The sequence below is a fragment of the Corylus avellana genome, chromosome 7 (genome assembly GCF_965113065.1).
Source record: "Corylus avellana chromosome 7, dhCorAvel1.hap1.2, whole genome shotgun sequence".
Taxonomy (NCBI): Eukaryota; Viridiplantae; Streptophyta; class Magnoliopsida; order Fagales; family Betulaceae; genus Corylus; species Corylus avellana.
In genome coordinates, this window is record NC_142496.1 from 25,715,647 (window position 1) to 25,737,875 (window position 22,229).

General features: G+C 36.6%; 4 protein-coding genes across 4 annotated transcripts; all 4 read left to right on the plus strand.

Moving 5' to 3' along the window:
* The first annotated feature begins 1,563 nt into the window (after nt 1–1,563).
* Nucleotides 1,564–6,268, plus strand: LOC132184947 (serine carboxypeptidase-like 42). Its single transcript, XM_059598742.2, has 10 exons — nt 1,564–2,347; nt 3,217–3,324; nt 3,452–3,544; nt 3,639–3,731; nt 4,584–4,669; nt 4,805–5,083; nt 5,177–5,310; nt 5,503–5,595; nt 5,699–5,816; nt 5,911–6,268. Exons 1-10 carry the CDS (start codon nt 2,113–2,115, stop codon nt 6,076–6,078), a joined length of 1,407 nt encoding a protein of 468 aa, XP_059454725.2. The 5' UTR covers nt 1,564–2,112; the 3' UTR covers nt 6,079–6,268.
* A 2,001-nt stretch (nt 6,269–8,269) lies between these two features.
* On the plus strand, nt 8,270–11,716 carry LOC132183619 (Pentatricopeptide repeat (PPR) superfamily protein). The gene has a single exon (XM_059596978.1). It carries the CDS (start codon nt 8,295–8,297, stop codon nt 11,373–11,375), a length of 3,081 nt encoding a protein of 1,026 aa, XP_059452961.1. The 5' UTR covers nt 8,270–8,294; the 3' UTR covers nt 11,376–11,716.
* A 2,013-nt stretch (nt 11,717–13,729) lies between these two features.
* On the plus strand, nt 13,730–15,402 carry LOC132185662 (protein trichome berefringence-like 7). The gene is made up of 3 exons (XM_059599427.2): nt 13,730–14,681; nt 14,773–14,931; nt 15,060–15,402. Exons 1-3 carry the CDS (start codon nt 13,960–13,962, stop codon nt 15,334–15,336), a joined length of 1,158 nt encoding a protein of 385 aa, XP_059455410.2. The 5' UTR covers nt 13,730–13,959; the 3' UTR covers nt 15,337–15,402.
* Nucleotides 15,403–16,819: 1,417 nt separating this feature from the next.
* On the plus strand, nt 16,820–22,225 carry LOC132184385 (protein trichome berefringence-like 7). The gene is made up of 3 exons (XM_059598005.2): nt 16,820–18,099; nt 19,366–19,524; nt 21,597–22,225. Exons 1-3 carry the CDS (start codon nt 17,279–17,281, stop codon nt 21,898–21,900), a joined length of 1,284 nt encoding a protein of 427 aa, XP_059453988.2. The 5' UTR covers nt 16,820–17,278; the 3' UTR covers nt 21,901–22,225.
* The last annotated feature ends 4 nt before the right edge of the window (nt 22,226–22,229 follow it).

The window sequence follows — 22,229 nt, forward strand, 5'->3', positions numbered from 1 at the left end:
TATTTTTTTTAAAATCAGTCTTCATGGTTGTTTTATTTTACAATAAGCTTCTAAAGCACAAATGAGGAACAACTCTTTATTCTAAACTCTCGTTTGAAATTTTGATAGAAAGTGTTGTGTAATCACTCCATAATTTTCAGAAATCTTATGGCTACAAATGAAACACTTGTCAAACTAATAAAAAAAATAATAAAATATTATTTAAGATTTAAAAAATAAAAAAACAAATTAATACAAAAAAAAAAAAGGGGTGGCTATCCTGGCCATAGAGAGTGGCTGGCCACTTGCATTTAACTAGGGAGTGGCTTGACCAGGGGTGGCCCTATCCCTATGACCTATAGCCGAACCAACCCCATCTTGCAAAAGGAAGGTGGCCGAGCTACGCCCAAGGGCCAACCCATTAATTTTTTTTTTTTTTTTTTTTTTTGACTTGGCCCTTGGGGTAGCCAAACCATCCTCCAAGCCCAAAGGAGGTGTACGAGTCACCCCAAGGCTCTTGGGGGTGGTTTGGCCACCCCCTTTTGCAAGATGGGGGTGGCTGAACCACCCCCTATGGGAGTGGTTCGGCCACCCCTAACTAGCCATTAAGCCACCCCCTAACTAAAATGTGGGTGGCCGGTGGCTAAGATGGGTGCTAGCCACCTTTTTTAAAAAAAATAAAAAATAATGATAATATTTTATTATTATTTTTATTAGTGAGACACGGTCCAATTTGTTGCACTAGAATTTTTAAGAAAAAATTCTAACCATAAATTGGCTACCCCTCCGACCAATTTGGGATAATCCCACTACATACTAGAATTTATTATTATATTTTTTTGACATACAAGGGGAGAGAAATGGATAAGGAAATCCTCCGCTTTATGAAATGTGATTATAAATTAATTGAACTACCATTTTAAAAACCTTTTTATATTTTGTTAGTACAGTGGACGTATCGCATTATTATTCTGGCAAATTTTGGTCAAAAATTTAAATGAAATCTTAAAGTGGGGAGTTAAAATTAACCGCACCAACTTGATTTTACATTTTTTTTTTTGTTTTCCTTAAAATAAAAAACTACCCATAGCCATAGGTTTTCAATCTTCATCACTTTACGTCACGCTGACCCTCCATTCGTCACAAGGCGTGGTCCACAAAAATGGATAGATAGAGTCCACCAATTGGGCCATTTTCATTGTTCAATGCATAATTATTAAAAACATTGCCAGTCAAAATTCTAAAAGTTCCCTTTTTGATCCCCATTTCCATATTATGATTCACGAGTCATGAGTCACGGCCAACTTGCATTGTCTTGTTTAACAAAATTAAAGGCTTTGGTGGGGCTCCAGTAAAGTTAGCTGCTGGGACGAGAGTGACACGGCAAACTGTTGGAATTTAATGGCGGTCTTTCCTAGAAAAAGATAAAGGGTGGCCAATTTGACGTCTTTTGATGGTAAAAGAGTAAACAATTTTGCTTCCTCTTTCATTCATTGGTTCATGTCTAACTGCGAGCAATTAAGAAAATACCATATAAATAAACTATACAGTACAGTAATATATAATATATGATTCTTTCATACTACACTACAGGAAGCGGCTACAGCAAGCCAAAAGAAGATACCTTTGAGTTTTGCCTTTATTGACTGCCCAGTCCAATCCTGTTGGTATCTTCATCAACTTCGGGATACGCCAAATCCATCTCACTAGAGCATGCTACTTCCCAACGTCTCTCTCTCATCCTCTTTTAACAGCCAAGATTTTTCAGATGAGACCGAAAATTACTGCCCCAGCTGTAGCCTGCAGGCTGCAATTCTTTTTCTAGCTCCTTCATTGGGGCTGTCTGCATATATATCATATATGGATTATCCTAAAGTTTGAATTTTTATATATATATATAGATATAGGAGTCCTTTTGTTGAAGGGCAGCCCAAGATTCACGTGCCTTTTGCAACAGATCTTTTCTTTTTGGATAAAGTACAACGAAATTTGAATTTGTTACAGGAAAAAAGATAACACACTTTTCCGGAAACATTCCTTTGGTGTGATATATTTTTATAGAGGGACCATGACATTCTGTGGGGAATGGATAAAGGGGGTGGGTTTTCTGTGAGGATCTTGTGATTTCCTGAGATGGGTAGGGGTTGGTTTGTTGGGATTTTGGTTGTGTGGTTGTTGGGTATTGGTGTGCAAGGTTACCCGGTCGAGGATCTGGTCGTGAGGCTGCCTGGACAGCCTACGGTCCAGTTCAGGCAGTATGCTGGGTATGTTGATGTGGATGTCAAGGCTGGGAGGAGCTTGTTTTACTATTTTGTCGAGGCAGACAAAGAAGCTGACAAGAAGCCCCTCTCCCTCTGGCTCAATGGAGGTTGGTTGGTTCCCACTTCCCATGTTTCTTCGTTGTACCTGCTGAATGCTGATCATATGTGAAAAAGTGGGAATCTTTTTTTTTTTTTTTCAAAAGCATTTTCACGATGTGATGTTATTTAGCTGCATTTTAGTTTTTGTGAGGACGGTTCTGTCTAGAGTCTAGTTTGATTTGGTTCCTTCTACTTTGTTTCTTTTCATAAAACTTGGAGATGTTATTTCATTGTACTTCTTTCTGGATCTTTTGCTTACTTTCTCTTCCTATGTGGAAAGTTGTTTCTCTCTCTCTTTTCCTTTTCAAGTGTTCATTTTGTTCTTCCCTGTGCAATTGTTTTATTTTGTTTTTTTGGCGTTTTGAGGTAATTATAGTGCTGTTCTTTTCATCCGGGGTGCATTTTTTGCTTTATCCAAATAATTAGGTGCGTAACTTTTTGGTCTCCTGTTAGTTTAGTTTGTAGTTTCTTTGAAGTATGAAATAACGTACTGCTGAATTCTTGAGAAGGTGAATCGAAGTATTTTATATAGCTGTACAAAAAGAATAGAAAACTTGGACTCTTACAACATGCACTTTCATCTCTCCAAATACAAAAAAATAAACAATTGAAACTTGTATGAATAATAAAAAAAAAAAACTGTCTTTAGATTTAGGCATTTAGCAACTCTTGATTGTTCCTACATGCTTTATGATCTAGAGGATGACATGAAACTTTACTTCTGAATTACTGTTTCCTGTTTCTTGTGCTAGTTTTAGCAGTGAGAAGGGTGTAAATTTTATAAATACTCAACTAAATTCATGAGTTTACATAACTATCTTCCATTGGTGTGAGGCTCTTAGACACCAAACTGTTGACAAAAACTTTGTGTTTTCAGGTCCAGGTTGTTCCTCTCTTGGTGGAGGTGCCTTTACAGAGTTGGGTCCATTTTATCCTACAGGTGATGGCCGAGGCCTTCGAAGAAATTCAATGTCATGGAATAAAGGTATGCCATTGCCACATCTGATATGGAATTTTGTTTTATTTAGCTTTTTCTTCATTTTAATTTTTAGATTCTCATAATTAATAATGCATATCCCATCGAACACAATCCTATTCTTTTCATTTTGTAGCATCGAATCTCCTCTTTGTTGAGTCTCCTGCTGGAGTAGGATGGTCATACTCAAACACAAGTTCAGATTATACATGTGGAGATGCCTCCACTGGTAAAGAGAATAGCTCACACCATATTCTTTCGACTCCAGAAATGTTGGCTTCTGAAAATCTATTCCACTCTGATTTGTTTCTAATTTTTGGCAGCTAGGGATATGCATGTCTTTTTGTTGAAATGGTACGAGAAGTTTCCAGATTTCAAATCCAGAGAACTTTTTCTCACTGGAGAAAGCTATGCAGGTCTGACAAACTGTAATCAAAGTTTCATGCACGAACCGTATTATGTTCATGTGACTCGAATAGTAGAATACTACAAGATATATATATTGAGTTAAAAAAAAGAAAAGAAAGAACAGGAACCATTATTCCTGGAGCTTCTGATTGTCAGTTTGTAAAATACGTGAGCGCATGGAAAATCAATTGTTTTTGTTCTTGAAGGGACTTGAAGTCTTATTCTGCCTTGTTCAATAGTTTAACTTATTGAACCATTTCTTTATGTTTGGTAAAGTAATTGAAAAGTACGTTTTTGTATTGTGTTTTGAAAAGAGTTTTGAAGAGGTGAAAATTGAGAATTGTTTTCGGTGGGTTCACATTTGAAAAGAGTTGTCTGTGGGGTACATGGAAAATTGTTTGGTATACTTCCTAGACTTTGTGTTTTATCAAACCATTAAAATAAAAAAACCAAAAAAAAAAAATCAAGGGTGGCTGCTCAGCCACTTGTATCTTGCTGCGGTGGCCATATGACCTCCCCCTCTCCTCCGTTGAAGGTGGCTGCGCGGGCACCTCTTTATTTTGGTAATATATATTTTTTAAATGTAACAAGTCAGCTTCCATACCTAAAAAAATAAGCATGTGTTTCTCAAAATATTCCTATAGAAAAGGTGTGAAATTTTCTAAAAAGTGTTTTGTGTTTTGTACTTTGAATAGTGTTTGATTTGATAGCTTATTTTTTTTGAAAAGTGTATTTCAATGTTAAAAAGGAGAAAAGACTCTCCAAACACATTTCAATATTCCCTGTTTTTGCATTCTTTTCCCTTCATGCTTTATTTGTTATCTATGTGGTTCCTTATATGTTTAAATGTCTTTCTGTAGGGCATTACATACCACAACTGGCTATTGCTCTACTGGACCATAATGCACATTCAACTGGTTTCAAGTTCAATATCAAAGGGGTTGCTGTAAGAGAACATTAAGCATTTTAATTGATAGCTCCTGGAAATTCTTCATCACATAATTTCAATTGAAATTTTGTTTGGTATCTTGCTAGTGCTGTACAAATCATCTAATCTGTTCACCTGTTTTTCTGTGTTTAGATTGGGAATCCACTTTTAAGACTTGATCGGGATGTTCCAGCAACCTACGAATTCTTTTGGTCACATGGAATGATTTCTGATGAAATTGGCCTTGCCATCATGAATGAATGTGATTTTAATGACTATACCTTTGCAAGTCCTCACAATGTGACAGAATCATGCGACCATGCCATAAATGAAGCAAACGGCATTGTTGGTAATTACATAAACAATTATGATGTGATCCTTGATGTCTGTTATCCATCTATAGTAGAGCAAGAGCTGAGATTGCGGAAATTGGTACTTATTTATTTACTTCTTTTTCCTTTTTACAATTTTCCTGCTATTGTATCCTTTCATTGTCCAATTCTCCTATTGCAACCTTTTCTGCAGGCTACTAAGATAAGTGTTGGGGTTGATGTGTGTATGAGCCTTGAAAGACGCTTCTATTTCAATCTTCCTGAAGTTCAGAGAGCTCTTCATGCAAATCGTACCAAATTACCTTACAACTGGTCTATGTGCAGTGGGTAAGTAAAGCATGCAGTTTGCTTCATATGAAAAACTTTTGAAAATATTCCCCATAGTGTGGAAAAATCTTCTTGACATCCCAAAAGTTTTGAGAAAAGTCCCCTCTAACCCAATTGCAGTATGTCATGAGTTTTTGCAACTTGCAGACATGGTGGTATAACTGATATTTGCCCTTTTTTTCATTGATGCAGTGTTCTGAATTACAGTGATACTGATGGTAACATTGACATTCTTCCCTTGCTCAAAAGAATAATCCAAAATCATATTCCAGTTTGGGTTTTCAGGTACTTCAGAAAGAAACACCAACAGATAGGCTGATTTTAAGGTAGCACAGTTTGAGTTATGACTTAATTGCTACATCTAACATTATTGTTCAAACCATTGTAGTGGGGATCAAGATTCTGTCGTGCCGCTGCTTGGCACACGGACACTCATCCGAGAACTGGCTCATGATATGAATCTCAAGATTACAGTACCATATGCAGCTTGGTTTCACAAAGGCCAGGTACTTATGCATTGCAATATAGCAAGTTTGTACTTGTGTTTACATCTATGTTGATCACAATTTGCTGATGTATTTTGTTTATATTTTGGAATAGGTGGGTGGTTGGGCGACTGAGTATGGCAATTTGTTAACTTTTGCCACAGTAAGGGGTGCTGCACACATGGTACCCTATGCACAGCCATCAAGAGCATTGCATCTATTCAGTTCTTTTGTCCATGGCAGGAGATTGCCGAACACAACACGACCTTCAATTGATGATTAAGAAGGTTTTACCTTTCATTTACAATGTGATCACTAGTTTCAAATTGTTTCATGATTCAGAAATCTCTCACTCAAAGGCATTAAAATAGAATTGGTCTTTCAGTGGTAATAATGAAAAATAGAAACAATTGCAATTGTATTTGGAGAAAAGGATAGAATCAAAACATCATCAAGAACAGGACTTTTCTGCATTCCCTTTTTCAATGGATGGACTTCCATCCAACACATTTCATTTGCGTTGCAACTCGCATTGATGGAGATGAAAGGAACTTTAACAGTGATTGAGTTGATTCAAATTATTATCAGACAAAATTCAAAGTTCAGCTGAAATTGCATAGCACTAGATCAATTTTTATAAAATAAAAATCAGGGATGATTTCAGGTAGGCATGTTGAACAAGTTGTACTGCAGAATTCACTGGAGAAGCCAATTATGCTTACAAGGCTATTAGGCTGCTTGGATTTCTATGCTGTGGTAGTGAGAGAATTGCATACCCAGATTAGTCTGGATAAACTATTCAAATTTTAAAAATGACTTCAAAACTTCTTCAAGAATCAAGATCAATATAAAATAAGGGCTGAGAGGTGTAAATCTGAGACTTTCGCCTAGGGTTAGTTAATCATTATACTTTGAATTTTTCCTGCAGGAAACATTGCAACTGTTGTTTCCTTTTCTTTGTTTTTATTGTTTGCCCAAAAGCAAAAGATAGGCAACCTCTTGCATGTCTCAACAGACACTGCCACAATAGTAAGTAGAAAATTCGATCATGCCAAGATTCCTGCCTGAATAGTACAAAAATCCAGACAACCTAAATGTTTTGAGGAGACAATAACACACTTCCCTGGCATGAAATATTACAACCCTCAAGAGGTTATGACCCAACACAATCTAAATGCCTACTCCACATTAACAATCTAATACGAAGTATACGTGTTCTCTTACCGAGCGGTCTGTGAATGCTTTTTAGACTATGCATTTTATTTACTATTTGAAAAAAAAAAAAAATTGATGCGACATAAATATAAAAACAGTCTTGAACGTTTTGTCTTTTAAGTTATTTGTTAATAGTTTTGTTTTGAAAAGATAAATTAAAAGGGAGAAGAAAAAAGCTTTAACAAATAAAGCCGAGTTTTTTAACATAAATATCCTAATTTTAATTTTATAAATTTGAGATCCGAGTTTACAATCATTTTAAATTCGACATCTCATTCGATTTTTTTGTTAAATAAATAAAGAAAATGCTAAGAAAAATATAGTTATGTTTCTCCAATAAAAAATTGAAGAAAAAAGAAAAGACAAGAAAGGATGTTGGGTCATTCCTAGCCACCAAGCATAACTCAATTGTAGTGGCTAGGCTCTTATCGAGTTGCTGTAGTTGGGCTCTCACCGTTATGGTTGAGTGAGAGCTCAACCTCAACCACCACTACCACGGTGGTTGGATACCTAGTCACACTCACACTTATTCGGGATAAGCCAACTTCTTTTTTTTTTTTTTTTTTAGGAGAGCATAATTGTATTTTTATATTATTAGTAGTTATTCGAAGAACAAAAAATGAAGGGAGATATTGAATTTAAAATGATTGGAAATTCCCGTCTCAAATTCACAAAATAAAAAACTAAAATCTTAATATCAAAAATATAAAAGGCACAAGAAGTGGTTTGATATTAAGATTTTTTTTTTCTTCTTCTTAATTTTACTGTGGAGACCATTTTACTCCGCCTTGTGTTTGTTGGGGTTTTGCTCAGTGTGGCGTGGTGTTTGACTCTCTTATGATGAAGCTTCTCTATAAAGGTTCCGTTTCAACATTTCTCGGTGTGTGTTCGGTGTTGTGGAGCTATTTTTCACTTTCTCGAGCTATTACTTTGTTGGTAGTTATTTTTAAGAATATTGCATTTGAAAGCAGTCTTGTATAACTGCTTTGGTTCTCTTTATAGACCAAATCATTTATTTGACATATTCCCAATAGTTCTAAGTTTTTATTCCACGGTTGTTCTAAAGATTTTGTAATAAGGGTTGCATACTCTTTGTTTTGATTTTTTTTTTTTTTTTTTTTTTTGTTGTTGTTGTTGTAATTTTCCCTTCTTCATATTGAAAAAAGAAAAGAAAAGAAAAGAAAAGAAAGAGGTTTGTAAGTAAGAAAGACCACGTCTACAAGGCTACAAGCACTACTTAACTAACTTACCCACCCGAGTCATGTCGCAAATGCCTCCGAGTCAATGCGCCTCAGACCTTCTTCCAGATCATTACCCTTCTCAATCACTCGCTCCCTTCTTCGTCACTTATACAAGTTCTCCACGAGTACAAACAAGGCCACTCAACTGGGTCGAAACCCAGAAGCCCTTCTGCCTTCCCATCTCTTGCAAGCTTGCTTACACCAATGCAAACGATTCAAAACCCACAATCTGTTCGACGAAATGCCTCGAATACGGGCTCAAGCTTCAAATACCAGCAAAATTATCCATGCCCAGAGCCTAAAGCTTGGTGTCGGCCCTGTCGGGTCAAAAGGGTCGCTAGGAACCGCTATTGCCAAGTGTGGCAATGTGGACTTTGCTGAGAAGGCGTTTAACGGGCTGGAGAAGAGGGACGTATTGGCTTGGAACTCGGTTCTTTGCTTGTACTCGAGGCGGGGGTGGTTGGAACAGATTGTGAAGTCTTTTGGGTTACTGAGGGAACGTGGGGTATTGCCAAATGAGTTCACGCATGCAATCGTTTTGTCCGCTTGTGCAAGATTGGTGGATGTTGAGTATGGCAGGCAAGTCCATTGTAGTGTTGTTAAGACGGGGCTCGAGTCAAGCTCTTTCTGTGAAGGTGCACTAATTGATATGTATGCCAAGTGCAATCGTGTGAGTGTTGCTCGGAGAATATTTGATGGGGCTGAGGATTTAGGCACAGTTTCTTGGACTGCCATGATTGCTGGTTACGTTCAAGCTGGTTTACCTGAAGAGGGGCTCAAAGTGTTTGAGGAGATGCAGAAAGTTGGCCGTGCTCCAGACCAGGTGGCCTTTGTGACTGTCATAAGTGCGTGTGTAAAAATTGGAAGGCTTGATGATGCACGTCAATTGTTTGCCAAGATGCCCAATCCGAATGTTATTGCATGGAATGTGATGATTTCTGGGCATGCCAAGGAAGGTTATGTTGCGGAAGCTTTTACATTTTTCCTAAAAATGAGGAAAGCTGGAGTAACATCCACAAGATCTACACTTGGGAGTGTTTTAAGTGCAATTGCCAGTTTGGGGGCTCTAGATTATGGTTTGTTAGTTCATGCTCAGGCAATTAAGCAGGGGTTGGATTCTAATGTCTATGTGGGCAGCTCTTTGATTAATATGTACGCCAAGTGTGAGAATCTGGATCCTGCAAAGAAAGTATTTGATGCTTTAGATGAGAAAAATGTTGTCTTGTGGAATGCGATGCTTGCAGGTTATGCACAGAATGGGTGTGCCCATAAAGTCATTGAATTATTCTCTAATATGAAAGGATCTGGCTTTCATCCTGATGACTTTACCTACACTAGCATTCTAAGTGCATGTGCTTGCTTGGAATATCTAGAAACAGGCCGCCAATTGCATTCTTTTATTATCAAGAACAGACTGTCATCAAATTTATTTGTGGGTAATGCATTGGTTGATATGTATGCTAAATCAGGGGATCTGAAAGAGGCGAGGAAGCAGTTTGAGCTCATAAGCAATCAAGACAATGTCTCTTGGAATGCAATTATTGTGGGGTATGTGCAGGAAGAGAAAGAGGATGAGGCTTTCTACATGTTCCGAAGAATGAATTTGTGTGGACTCGTCCCTGATGAGGTGTCCCTGGCCAGTATACTCAGTGCTTGTGCAAGTGTTCAAGCACTTGACCAAGGAAAACAAGTCCATTGTCTTTCTGTTAAATCTGGTCTGGAAACAAGTGTTTATGCTGCGAGCTCCCTTATTGACATGTATGTGAAGTGTGGGGTGATTGGGGCTGCATGCAAAGTTTTCTCTTGCATGCCTGAGCGAAGCGTGGTCTCCATGAATGCTATGATTGCTGGGTATGCTCAAAATAATTTAGAGGAAGCAATAGATTTGTTTTGCAAGATGCAGGCTACAGGAATGAATCCAACTGAAATCACTTTGGTAAGCCTTTTAGATGCGTGTAATGGACCACTTATGCTAACACTAGGAGTCCAAATCCACTGCGTTACAGTAAAGCGGGGCCTTTTGAATCGTGGTGACTTCTTGCGTGTCTCCCTGTTGGGCATGTACTTGAAATCCAAAAGAAAAGCAGATGTGGATATTCTTTTCTCAGAGTTTCCAAATCCAAAAAGCATAGTGTTATGGACTGCTGTCATTTCAGGACTTACTCAAAATGATTGCAGTGAGGAGGCTTTGCAGTTATATCGAGAAATGCGGAGCGAGAATGCCCTACCAGACCAGGCTACTTTTGCTAGTGTCCTTCGTGTTTGTGCTGTCTTATCTTCTTTGATAGATGGTAGGGAGATCCATTCCCTCATCTTCCACACTGGTTTTGACTTAGATGAGTTAACATGTAGCGCCCTTGTAGATATGTATGCTAAATGTGGGGACGTAAAAAGCTCTGTTCAAGTTTTTGAAGAAATGGGTTGTAAAAATGATGTTATTTCTTGGAACTCTATGATAGTGGGGTTAGCAAAAAATGGTTATGCCGAATATGCACTTAAGATATTTAATGAGATGAAGCAAACGTGTGTTATGCCTGATGATGTCACATTCCTTGGTGTTCTCACTGCATGTAGTCATGCAGGGAGAGTATCTGAAGGCCGTCAGATCTTTGACACTATGGTCAATTATTATGGCATCCAGCCCAGAGTAGATCATTGTGCCTGCATGGTTGATCTTTTTGGCCGATGGGGTTTCCTTAAAGAAGCGGAGGAATTCATTGACAAACTAAAATGTAAACCTGATGCTATGATTTGGGCCACCTTACTTGGTGCTTGCAGATTACATGGAGATCACATAAGGGGGCAGCGGGCGGCTGAGGAACTCATTGAGTTAGATCCGCAAAATTCTTCATCCTATGTGCTACTTTCTAATTTATATGCTGCATCAGGAAACTGGGATGGAGTTAATTTTTTGAGGAGGGCAATGAAAGAAAAAGGAGTTAGAAAAGTGCCTGGATGTAGCTGGATTGAAGTGGGACAAAAGAAGAACTTATTTGTTGCCGGGGATACGTCTCATACCAGTGCGGATGAAATCCATGCAACTCTGAAGGATTTGACTGCACTAATGAAAGAATATGGTTATGTTGCTGAGACTGATTCTTTTTTGCATGACGAAGAGTGCTAAAGGCGCTCTTATGTCTATTCTTGCTCTAGCAAACATTGAAAATCCTTTCTGTGCATGCCACAGAGGATAAAGTTGGCTAGACCAATGTTTCATTAGTGCAGTCAAATCCTGAATGGCCATTTGGCTAAGAGCAGGATGAATAAGTTGGCTTGACCAATGTTTTTGGAGGTCTAGATCTGCATAAAGCCTTCATTTCTGATTCTCTGTGTGGGGACTCTGTCACTCAAGCATTTCCAGCGTCCTATCAATTTGGGGAAGTAGAAGTGTCTTGACGGCTCAAATTGATCCATCCAGACTACAGAGTATCAGGACTCAATATTAAATTACAGTGTCTCACCCATGGGCCCGGAAAAAGTGCACACATTTTGAGATGACTATCAAGGAAAGTCAGATTGGATTAAGCTTCTCTGACATGCTCAAAGAAGCACCATAAGTTACATTTTTAATTCTTTTCATGATTGGAATTTTTTGACAAATTTTCCCTGTCTCTGTGGATAGTAAATTCTATTGATAGTTAAGTGCTAAAATATGAAGAAGCTTGATCTGAAACTTTGATGAAAGCTACCTGAGTGATGAGGATGATAGAGAAATTGTTGTAGTTAATATTTTTGTAATTTGACTAAACCCTTATTCGTAAAGCTAAGGATGAAGAACAATCATGCATAAATGATAAAATTATGGAAGTTCAGATTGCTCTCAGAGTTACATAATACTTTCTTATGTATAAAATTAGCATTTAGAAACTTGTGAGAGGATTCATGGTAATGTTCTACTGTTATCTCTTTTCTATTTGCTTCAAGTAATTCATTTAATAATATAATTGTATGGTCATTGTAAGTAAAGAAGATAGAAGAGCTCACTTATGCTGTTATCACTTTCTTTTTGCTTAGATTTTGATTCCTTCTTTTTGTCATAGGAATCATCAACTAGTTCTTGATTTATTTTGAAAAGCTTTATTGCTGAAACAATGAGACTCTTATTCTTTTTGTTCCAGAGAGAGTACCATGCCTAGATTTTGAGTAAAAGGTTCTAGATTTCAACCCCTGATGTCTTATTTGGAGAGATAATGAGTGTATGTTGTGTGCAGACGGCTGGTCGGTACAATCATAAAAGAAAGAAAAGATACCTCTATGTATGGTTAATGAAACTAGAAAAGGAAGGAAATAACTCTTGTAATTCTGAAGTAGAATTCAGACAGAGGAAGAAAAGAAAAGAAAAGAGTTGGCGTATAAGAAGCTTTTGATGGTTCTAAAGCTATTTTTTCCTGGGACCTGTAAATAGCTGATTTTATGAGGGTTTCATTAAGGTTTTTAATGTTTTGTTATGGTGTAAAAACAATTAATTTAACCTGCTTTCGGTTTATTAAATGTTTCTTAACCTTTAATTGTACATAAAACTCAACCACTTTGACTTATATTCCAGTTTAGTAAATGTAATTAATGTTAATCACATTTTTCATTTCTATTAAATGTAACGGGCTTTTGATTACGGAAAAGGATCCTCTTCAGTCCAAAAGGACTGGAGAGGCCTCTAGTTAATGGCCAGGATAGCCTTAGGAGAATCTTAGGGTCATCCTCATGCCACGTGTCCCACCTATTAAAATATTATTTTTTTTTATTTTAAAAATAAATAAAAAGTAAAATTATATATATATATATATATATATATATATATATATATATATATATTCAGTTTTTTTATAAGGCCCTTGCGGGTGGTCCGGCCAACCCCAATGGCCTTATAAAAAAACAGAAAAAAAAAAAAGAAAAAAAAGATATTATCATATTATTTTAGTTTTTATTTATTTTTAAAATTAAAAAAATATATATATTTTAATAAGTGGGACACGTGGCATGAGGATGGCCCTTGGATTCTCCTAGGGCCATCTTGGCCATTAACTGGAGGCCTCTTCAGTCCAAAAGGACTGGAGAGGATCTAGATTCTCTGATTACACACTTTTTCAGTTAATTATAATCAATGTCTTCTAACCGACCCACAAGTATTACAATTAAGAGATTGCATGTGACCTATATAGCTAATTTTATGAGGGTTTCATTTACGTTTTTAATGTTTTCTTATGGTGTATTTAATGCATAAAAGGATACCAGAACTGTAGCAAAAATTGAATCTAATCGATCACTTAATGTGCAAAGGGAAAAAAAAAAAACCAATCTCTTTGATTCTCCAATTACTATTCTTGACCTTTAATTGTAAAATTTAACTTACTTTTAGTTTATTATATGTTTTTTGAGGTTTAATTGTACATAAAACTCATCCAATATGAGTTTATTTCAGTTTATCAAATGTAATTAATGTGAACAAAAATGTAACTTGCTATTTTTTCGGTTTATAATCAATGTCTGTCTTGTAACACCTGCAGGTATTACAACCCATTGATGTATATATATATGTTTGCTCAACCAGCTCCCTACTTCACCACGGTTTTTAAGCCTCTTCCCACTAATTGCTGGAACTTATATAAAACTTGTGTTTATATTTGAATTTATGTGCTTAACTTTAAATCTTTCGTTTTGGATTAATATTGTTGACAATTGCATGCTCTTGTTTGTGGGTTGTTAAAACCATGGAGAAGATGAGTAAGTTGATGTTCAATGGGCCTATTGCATGTGCCTCATTGACATACTTTCTTTTAGCCATGGCATTGGGATATTTGTGTTTGTTTCACAGTTTTCGCCCGGGCATTCATATTTCTGAGATTCCCAAGTACTCTGACGGGTCTAATGGCACATGCAATGTCTTTGAAGGAAGTTGGATGTATGATGAAAGTTACCCTTTATACGATTCCTCAAAATGTCCATTTGCAGAACGTGGATGGAATTGCTGGGCTAATGGGAGGAAAGATAAAGGCTATGCAAAATACAGGTGGAAGCCCAACAACTGTGACCTTCCAAGGTTCAACGCACTTGCAATGCTTGAAATGTTTCGTGGGAAAAGAATTGTTTTTGTGGGTGATTCGTTGGGCAGAGCACAGTGGGAGTCTTTTGTTTGTTTGCTCATGACAGGAGTGGAGGATAAGAAGAGTGTGTATGAAGTGAATGGAAATAAGATCACCAAAACCATCAGGTTTTTAGGCGTGCGGTTCAGTTCCTTCAATCTTAGTGTTGACTTTTATCGATCGGTTTTCCTGGTGCAGCATGGCTCTGTGCCAAGCCATTCACCCGACTGGGTGAGGAAAACTCTTAGACTCGATGAGTTGGATGATATTAGCAACGAGTGGGTTGATTCTGATATTCTCATATTTAATTCAGGCGGCTGGTGGACAGAGAGTAGGTTATTTCGTGAAATGTAAGTCCTTCATTCAAACATCTTTGCCTAGCAAGATTATCTTTTTTTCAGCCCTGTTTCTGGATCTCCATTAAGCTTTTCAATATTGCAGGGGCTGCTTTTTTCAGGTGGGTGATACATTGGATGTCGGGATGCCAGTCACAACAGGCTACAGAAAAGCATTAGACACATGGGCATCTTGGGCTGAGACTGCAATCAACACATCGAGGACAAGAGTGTTCGTCAAGACTTTTGAAGGCGGCCATTGGAGGTGTCTAGCTAGCTAGCTTATTATCCTTCTGTTTATGCTTATTCATCATGATTATCATATCATATTCAATATTCATATAATACAAATGTAAGTGATATATTCTTGTATTAATTTGAGCCATTATGCAGTGGTGAAAATGGGAGTTCTTGCAAAGTGACTCAACGCCCTTCGCTAGACACCAATGGCAGAGACAGAAACGAGGTTTCAGACATCATGATCCAAGTTGTTGGGAAAATGAAAATTCCTGTGACAATTCTGCATGTTACCTCAATGTCTGCATTCCGCAGTGATGGACATGTGGGCAGGTGGAGTGACAATCCATCTGTACCTGATTGTAGCCATTGGTGTCTACCTGGTGTACCTGAAACATGGAATCAACTTCTCTTCTCATTTCTCCTAACCTAGATTGGGCCTCCCTTTCATATTTTTGTGCACAAAGAGGTGTTATTTATCATCATATTATCAATCGAGTTGTGCCTACATCATCAGACAATTAAATTTATTTGTCAAATTTTGTTACTTAATTTTTTTTCGTCAATGTTCTGTCACGCACGTGACGACCATGTCACATAAATTTGTAAAAAAATTATAATAAAAATCATATTCTGCGAGCATTTTCCTTATCAATTTACCTTCATGATCTTAAAGGCATGTAAATATAATTACCACTTTTGTTATTAGCATCTCTAGCAAAGGTCGTTATTTTAGCTATTGAAAATACTATTTTTTTAATTGCAGCTATTAGTTTTTCATCGGTCAAAACGGTTTGGTTTTGGCTTTTATCGGTTATTAACCGATAATTTTCGGTTAAATGATTTATTAACTGATAGCAAATCAATAAGAAATTTAACCGAAATTATCGGTTAAACGGTTCGGCTAAACCGGTTAATCGGTTTAACCGTGGGCTTTATATTGATTTATTTTGTTGGGCCAAAAATGAGTTTTTTTGACTTTTGAGAGCCCAAATACTTTTGTTGGGCTAAAATAACTTATTAAAAATGAGTTGTTTTATGGTCCAAATACTTTTTGTTCGGACCCAAATATTTGTTTTTTGAGCTAAAAATTGATGCTTTTTTATATTGATCCACTACAACTTTTATTTATTTATTTATTTTATATATATTATAAAATACATTTTTCCAAAACAAATTGACAAGTTAACATAATGAATGCTAATTAGACTAACAAAACTAGTTAATGAAAAATGCTTTCACCAAAGGCAAATAAATCTCATCTAATGCCATCACTAAAAAAAAATCAAGCCTACCCAAACTCAAATTAAGATAAGGTTACATAGGTATATAAATAATTCTAAAACTACGTCGTTTTGGCATCCCTACTTAACGGTTTATATCGGTTAACCAATATGAAATTTCTAACCGAACCGAACCAAACCGATAAGCATATCGGTATAAAAAATTTAGTTACGGTTAATATCGATTCAGTCGAAACCAGTACATGGCCAATAATCGATAACCGGTTAATCTGCCCACACCTACTCATTATACACTCCAACAAAATATTTATTTTAACTTTAGTAATGTTTTTATTTTCATCGAGGGAGAGGGAGAGAGAAAAAAGAATAAAAAAATCTTACAGATTGCTATTAATATAAAAGTCAACCGTAGCAAATTTTAGAAAAACTTTTATTTTATAGTGTATGCGGAAGCTCGGAAGAGAGTAATAAAAGCTAAATTTTAACAAAATTTATATTTTAAAGTGACCGGAGGAGATAATATGATATAACCAATACTAAAAGTAGATGATAAAATTAAATAAATCTCCCGTAGCCAGTAGAATTCGCATAGCATGTTCAATCTCACAGAGGCCGACCACATCTGATTACACCCATCTTTCTGCTTTCTAGAATACCACCGACAAAACAAGTGCTCAACTTGAAGTGAACAGCTACACGTTTTAGTAAACTTTTTATTTCAGTTAGTTAAGAAATCAATGTCTGGTTGAAGGGTTGAAGCAAGATCGTTGCATAAGCCATTGTCAGAAGACTCTTTACGAAATGACCAAAACGTCCTCAACCTATACCTCCTCGCTCATCCAGCTACCCCCCTACGCCTTCAATCTGCACATCACAGTTTCCCTTCGGTTTCTAGTTGCCGAAACTGTAAGATTTCTGTATACTTTTGAGCATTTTATGGTTGTTCCAGATTCTCTGCTTCATGGGTCCTCTGGTGCTTAAGATTTTGTCTTGATTTGATCTTTTTCTGGATAAGTAGGCAGTTAAGTAGGCATTTTGAATTAATGGGGATGTATTTTGATGTGGGTTTGCTTCATTTTTGTAGTTGATTAATGTTGAAAACTTGAGTACTTTGTGCGGGTTGTTCAAAAGATGGTGATGATCAGTGAGTTCGATTGGGCCACATTTGACCATTTCCGGCCTTTCTGCACATGGGTTTTCTGTTTTCGTGAGAGAATGGCAAAGGTTCATTGTAAAATCTTGGTATTTCTATCATTGGATGGACTTGTGGCCATGATCTCATTGATATCCTTCCTTTCAGCCATGGCATTTGGATATATGTATTTATTTCCCACTCATAGCCCAGTCATTCGTAGTTATGGAATTCCTGAGTCCAATGTATCTAATGGTAGATCAAGATGCGATGTTTTTAAAGGAAGGTGGATCCATGATGAAAGTTATCCTTTATATGATTCCTCTAGATGCCCATTTGCAGAACGTGGATTTAATTGCTTGGCTAATGGGCGGAAAGATAGTGATTATACAAAATGGAGGTGGAAGCCGCAGAAGTGCGATATTCCAAGGTTCAGTGCAGGTGCGATTCTGGAGAAGCTTCGTGGGAAAAGAGTCGTTTTTGTAGGTGATTCATTGGGTAGAACACAGTGGGAGTCTTTGATATGTTTGCTTATGACAGGGGTGGAGGATAAGAGGAGTGTATATGAAGTCAATGGGCATAAGATCACTAAACAGATTATGTTTTTAGGTGTACGTTTTAGTTCTTTCAATCTTAGTATTGACTTTTATCGATCAGTTTTCCTGGTACAGCCTGGTCCGGTGCCAAGGCATGCACCGAAGAGGGTGAAGTCAACGCTGAGACTTGATAAGTTGGATGCTCTTAGCAAAGAGTGGATTAATTCTGATGTTCTGATCTTTAATTCAGGACACTGGTGGACAAGGACTAAGCTCTTTGAAATGTAAGTTTCCTAATCCCCTCAGCATTGCTGCCATGAATGATGTTTGTTGAATTACTTGCTAAAAAATATATTGAATTATGACTTTGGTATGCAATCTGATACCAGCAAACTATTAAGCTTCTTATTGCCATCTCAGGAACATGGCAATTCAGCTGCAAAAGAAATGTATCTATGCACGATCTCTTTTGCCATTCTGTGTCTTTTCTGACTACTGTTTTGCTTGACATATAAATTACTTATCTTATTGTTTCTGTAAGTCGTTCATTTTCCTTTTATCTAAAACTTTCCACTTATTTATTTCAGTCGGGGCTATTTGAGTATATTTTTGTTGGGTATTCATTTTATAGGTTTAATGTGTGTATACAAAGAGAGGTTGGGACTTGGTTTTAGGCCTATCTGAAGAAATAGTTCTTGAGATTGGATGGGAAAGGTGCAGGGTGGGAGTGAATTGGAATTGTATTCCTGTAAATAGAGTGATTCTTCATTTTGAATTTAGGCACAACATGAAACCCAATAACATATTTAGACATCTTACAACATCGTCATTATAGGCAGAATAGAAGATTTGCAAGAGCTATTATAGTAAAATTCCAATAGTTTTAAAACTGTGTATTGTGTTGGTGGTAACAAGAGAAAGAACAGGATGTGTTTGTGGTGATTCTGCATAGAGCAACCTCGAAGTATGAAAAGTTTTAGAGGAGGAAATCTTAAAAGGGAGTAAGATATATCTGACTTGGATTTAGCATAAATTTCTTTTGGAAAACAAGCTTATTTTCATAGGGGGCAGTTATTTAAAATATTACTCTAAATATATACTTATCAAAAAAAATTTATTATGCAGAGAATACCCGTGTCTTCAATCTTGGTAATGAAAGTTAGACTCTGTAATAGCCAATAGCCTCTAGTTCAAATGATGTTTCCTCTCCCTATAAGAGTGGAGATGCGGTCCTGAGTTCAAAACTCACGAGTGTTTGTAACTTATCAATGAAAAAAAAGAAAAAAAATAGAAAAAAGAAGAAAAAGAAGTTGGTATTTGTTTCTACTATCTTCTGTATTTCTTTCCTTGCCAACCTGTATATCTGAATATGATATATTATATGCCCCTTGGATTTTTGGAATGATTTTTCTTTGTCAACAATCAACATGGATCTCTATTAAGCTTTTCATAAATTTGTACTTACGGAATTTTCAGCTTTTGCTTTTGCAGTTAAGATTGTGCTTTTAATAATTGCATATGCAGAATGATCCTAATATGTTTCCAAACAGGGGCTGCTATTTTCAGGTAGGTAATTCGCTGAAGCTTGGAATGCCAGTCTCTAAAGCCTTTGGGAGAGCATTAGACACTTGGGCATCTTGGGTAGAGACTATGATCAACAGAAATAGAACAAGTGTATTCTTCCGGACTTTCGAATCATCCCATTGGAGGTGTGTTGTCTAGTTAGTCATTGTGTTTGCTGCCATTTTATGCTCATATTTTTCTTCTTCTTTTTTTGTAGCCAACGTGTTAATAGCTTTTTCAGGTTAACTAAATAATAGGTGAATTTTCAGTTAGATATAGATTTGATGGATCTATTACTTTGCTTTAGTCTTTAACTCAATGTTATAACAGGTTTCTCATACCCATTAACCTTTAAATCTCTCTTTCTTTCTTTTTTTAAACTGGTAAAATGCTGCTTATTGTGGTTTAGATAATCAAAAATTTAAGTAATTAGTTTATAGTGGAACAGAGTTTATCCATATAAGAAAGCTAGCAACTCTATGGTCTTTCCTCCAAGTATGGGGGGTTCGAATGGCTATTGTTTGTGCTTGAAAGGTTATGAAACAAGTCGAATCCCAATCCCTTTACTAAATATGCCTCCATGAAACTTGAGACATGGATGCACATATCCGCACCAGCAGATGGTTTTTCAAAGTGACTTAGTGCCCCCTTACCAGAACTAGGTGAAGGGACTCATGCATAGAACAATATGGCTGGGAGGAATGAATTATGAATGGCTTATGGTGTGGCATGGTGTGAGTTGAGTATGTCCTAGATACCACAAGCACTCTTGAAGGAGGCCCTCCAGAAACCGGTTGCAAGATCTTGTGCCAAATTAATCCATAACCAACAGAAACAATTACAACAGTGATGCATTTATTTATGCACACGTCGACACACATCTTTACATGGACAATTATAGGTGGAGCAAGAGGGATTGGGGGGAGGGGGGGGGTGTCATATTTTACAGTAATTAGGGCTCTAAATGAATAGAGCTGTTTATGAACAGCTCAAGCTTGGCTCGTTAAGCTCGTGTGCGTGTGTATATATTATTAACAATATAGCATACATTACTTATCAAAAAAAAAAATTAACAATATAGCATACATATGTCATTACTAACATCTATTCTAAATGAATAGAGCTATTTATGAACAGCTCAAGCTTGGCTCGTTAAGCTCGTGTGCGTTTGTATATATTATTAACATTATAGCATACATATGTCAATACTAACATCTATTGACATATATATTTGGGTATTTGTATTAGAAATTTGATGGCGTAGGATTAACTTAGTAAAAGGAATTTGGAATATAACTCGAGCTTGAGCTTGGCTTGTTTAATTAAATGAGTCAAGTTAAAGTCGAGCTCAAACTTGATTGATTTCTGTCGAGTTGAGTTTGAACATGTTCTTAAAGTTTGATTCAAGCTTGAACTCATATATCTTTTTCGAGCCGAATTTGAATAGCCAATACTTGGTCTGTAGTGCAAACTTTTTCCTTTTGATTTGCCCTTCTTTCATCTGGCCCATAAAAAAAAAGCCATCTGGTATAATTACTGTGGATCAGGGTCACTTTACCGATAGGTATAGTGCTCTACTTTTTCAAGCAGAGGAAGAGGAGGCTACTACAGAAAACGAGGCAACTAAGAATTTTGCGTAACGATACAGTTTTGGCTATTTCTACTGCCTTAGTTTAACAATTTCCAAAAACTAAAAAAGCAGAAAAAAGGTTTGCTCAACTGGGGTGCTAGTTTGAAATTGGATACTTTTGTTTATATATATATATATATATATATATAGCTTATTATCTTGAATAGCTTTCAAGGCTTCTTAAGCTGCGAATGAGTACTAATCCCACTTGTATCTTTCCAGAAATTCTGGACTGATAAAAATGTTTTTTTTTTTTATCTTTGCCAGTGGTCGAAACTGGAATATATATATATATATATATATATATATATATATAGCTTATTCTCTTGAATAGCTTTCAAGGCTTCTTAAGCTGCGAATGAGTACCAATCCCACTTGTTTCTTTCCAGAAATTCTAGACAGATAAAAATGTTTTTTTTTTTTTTTCTAATCTTTGCCAGTGGTCGAAACTGGAATATATATATATATAGCTTATTCTCTTGAATAGCTTTCAAGGCTTCTTAAGCTGCGAATGAGTACTAATCCCACTTGTATCTTTCCAGAAATTCTGGACTGATAAAAATGTTTTTTTTTTGGTATCTTTGCCAGTGGTCGAAACCGGAATTCTTGCAAAGTGAGTAAACGCCCATCATTGACATCTCATGGGAGGGACCGAAGCCTATTTTCTGACATGATAATCAAGGTTGTGAAGAAAATGACCACTCGTGTAACAGTTCTGCATGTTACACCAATGGGGGCATTCCGGAGCGACGCGCATTTGGGTATTTGGAGTGACCATCCGTCTGTGCCTGATTGTAGCCATTGGTGTCTACCTGGTGTGCCTGATACATGGAATGAAATTATTTTCTCATATCTCCTGTCCAACAATGGGGTATCCTTCACTGAACAATAGAAGTTGTGCTGACTTTCTTGTTCTTTACCCATTTGCTAGAGAACCAAAGCGAGTTTGGGATGGTGGTTGCTAAATATCTGTGCTTTAGTCCCGCTCATATAAGGGAAGGAGAAGGACCCAAGGATTACCGATTGAACCAAAAAAATAGAGGGAAAAAAGCAGAGTTTGAGATGAACTGCAAATTGCATGTCAGTAGACAGTAGCTATGGCTGCTAGAAATTAAATTTGTATAATAACACGTATTTGTGAAGATCTGAAGCATTATTTTCAAATGAAAGCTTCCATATATTTGTAAAGGTATCTAGCCCGTTGGTTTGATAATTAATTTT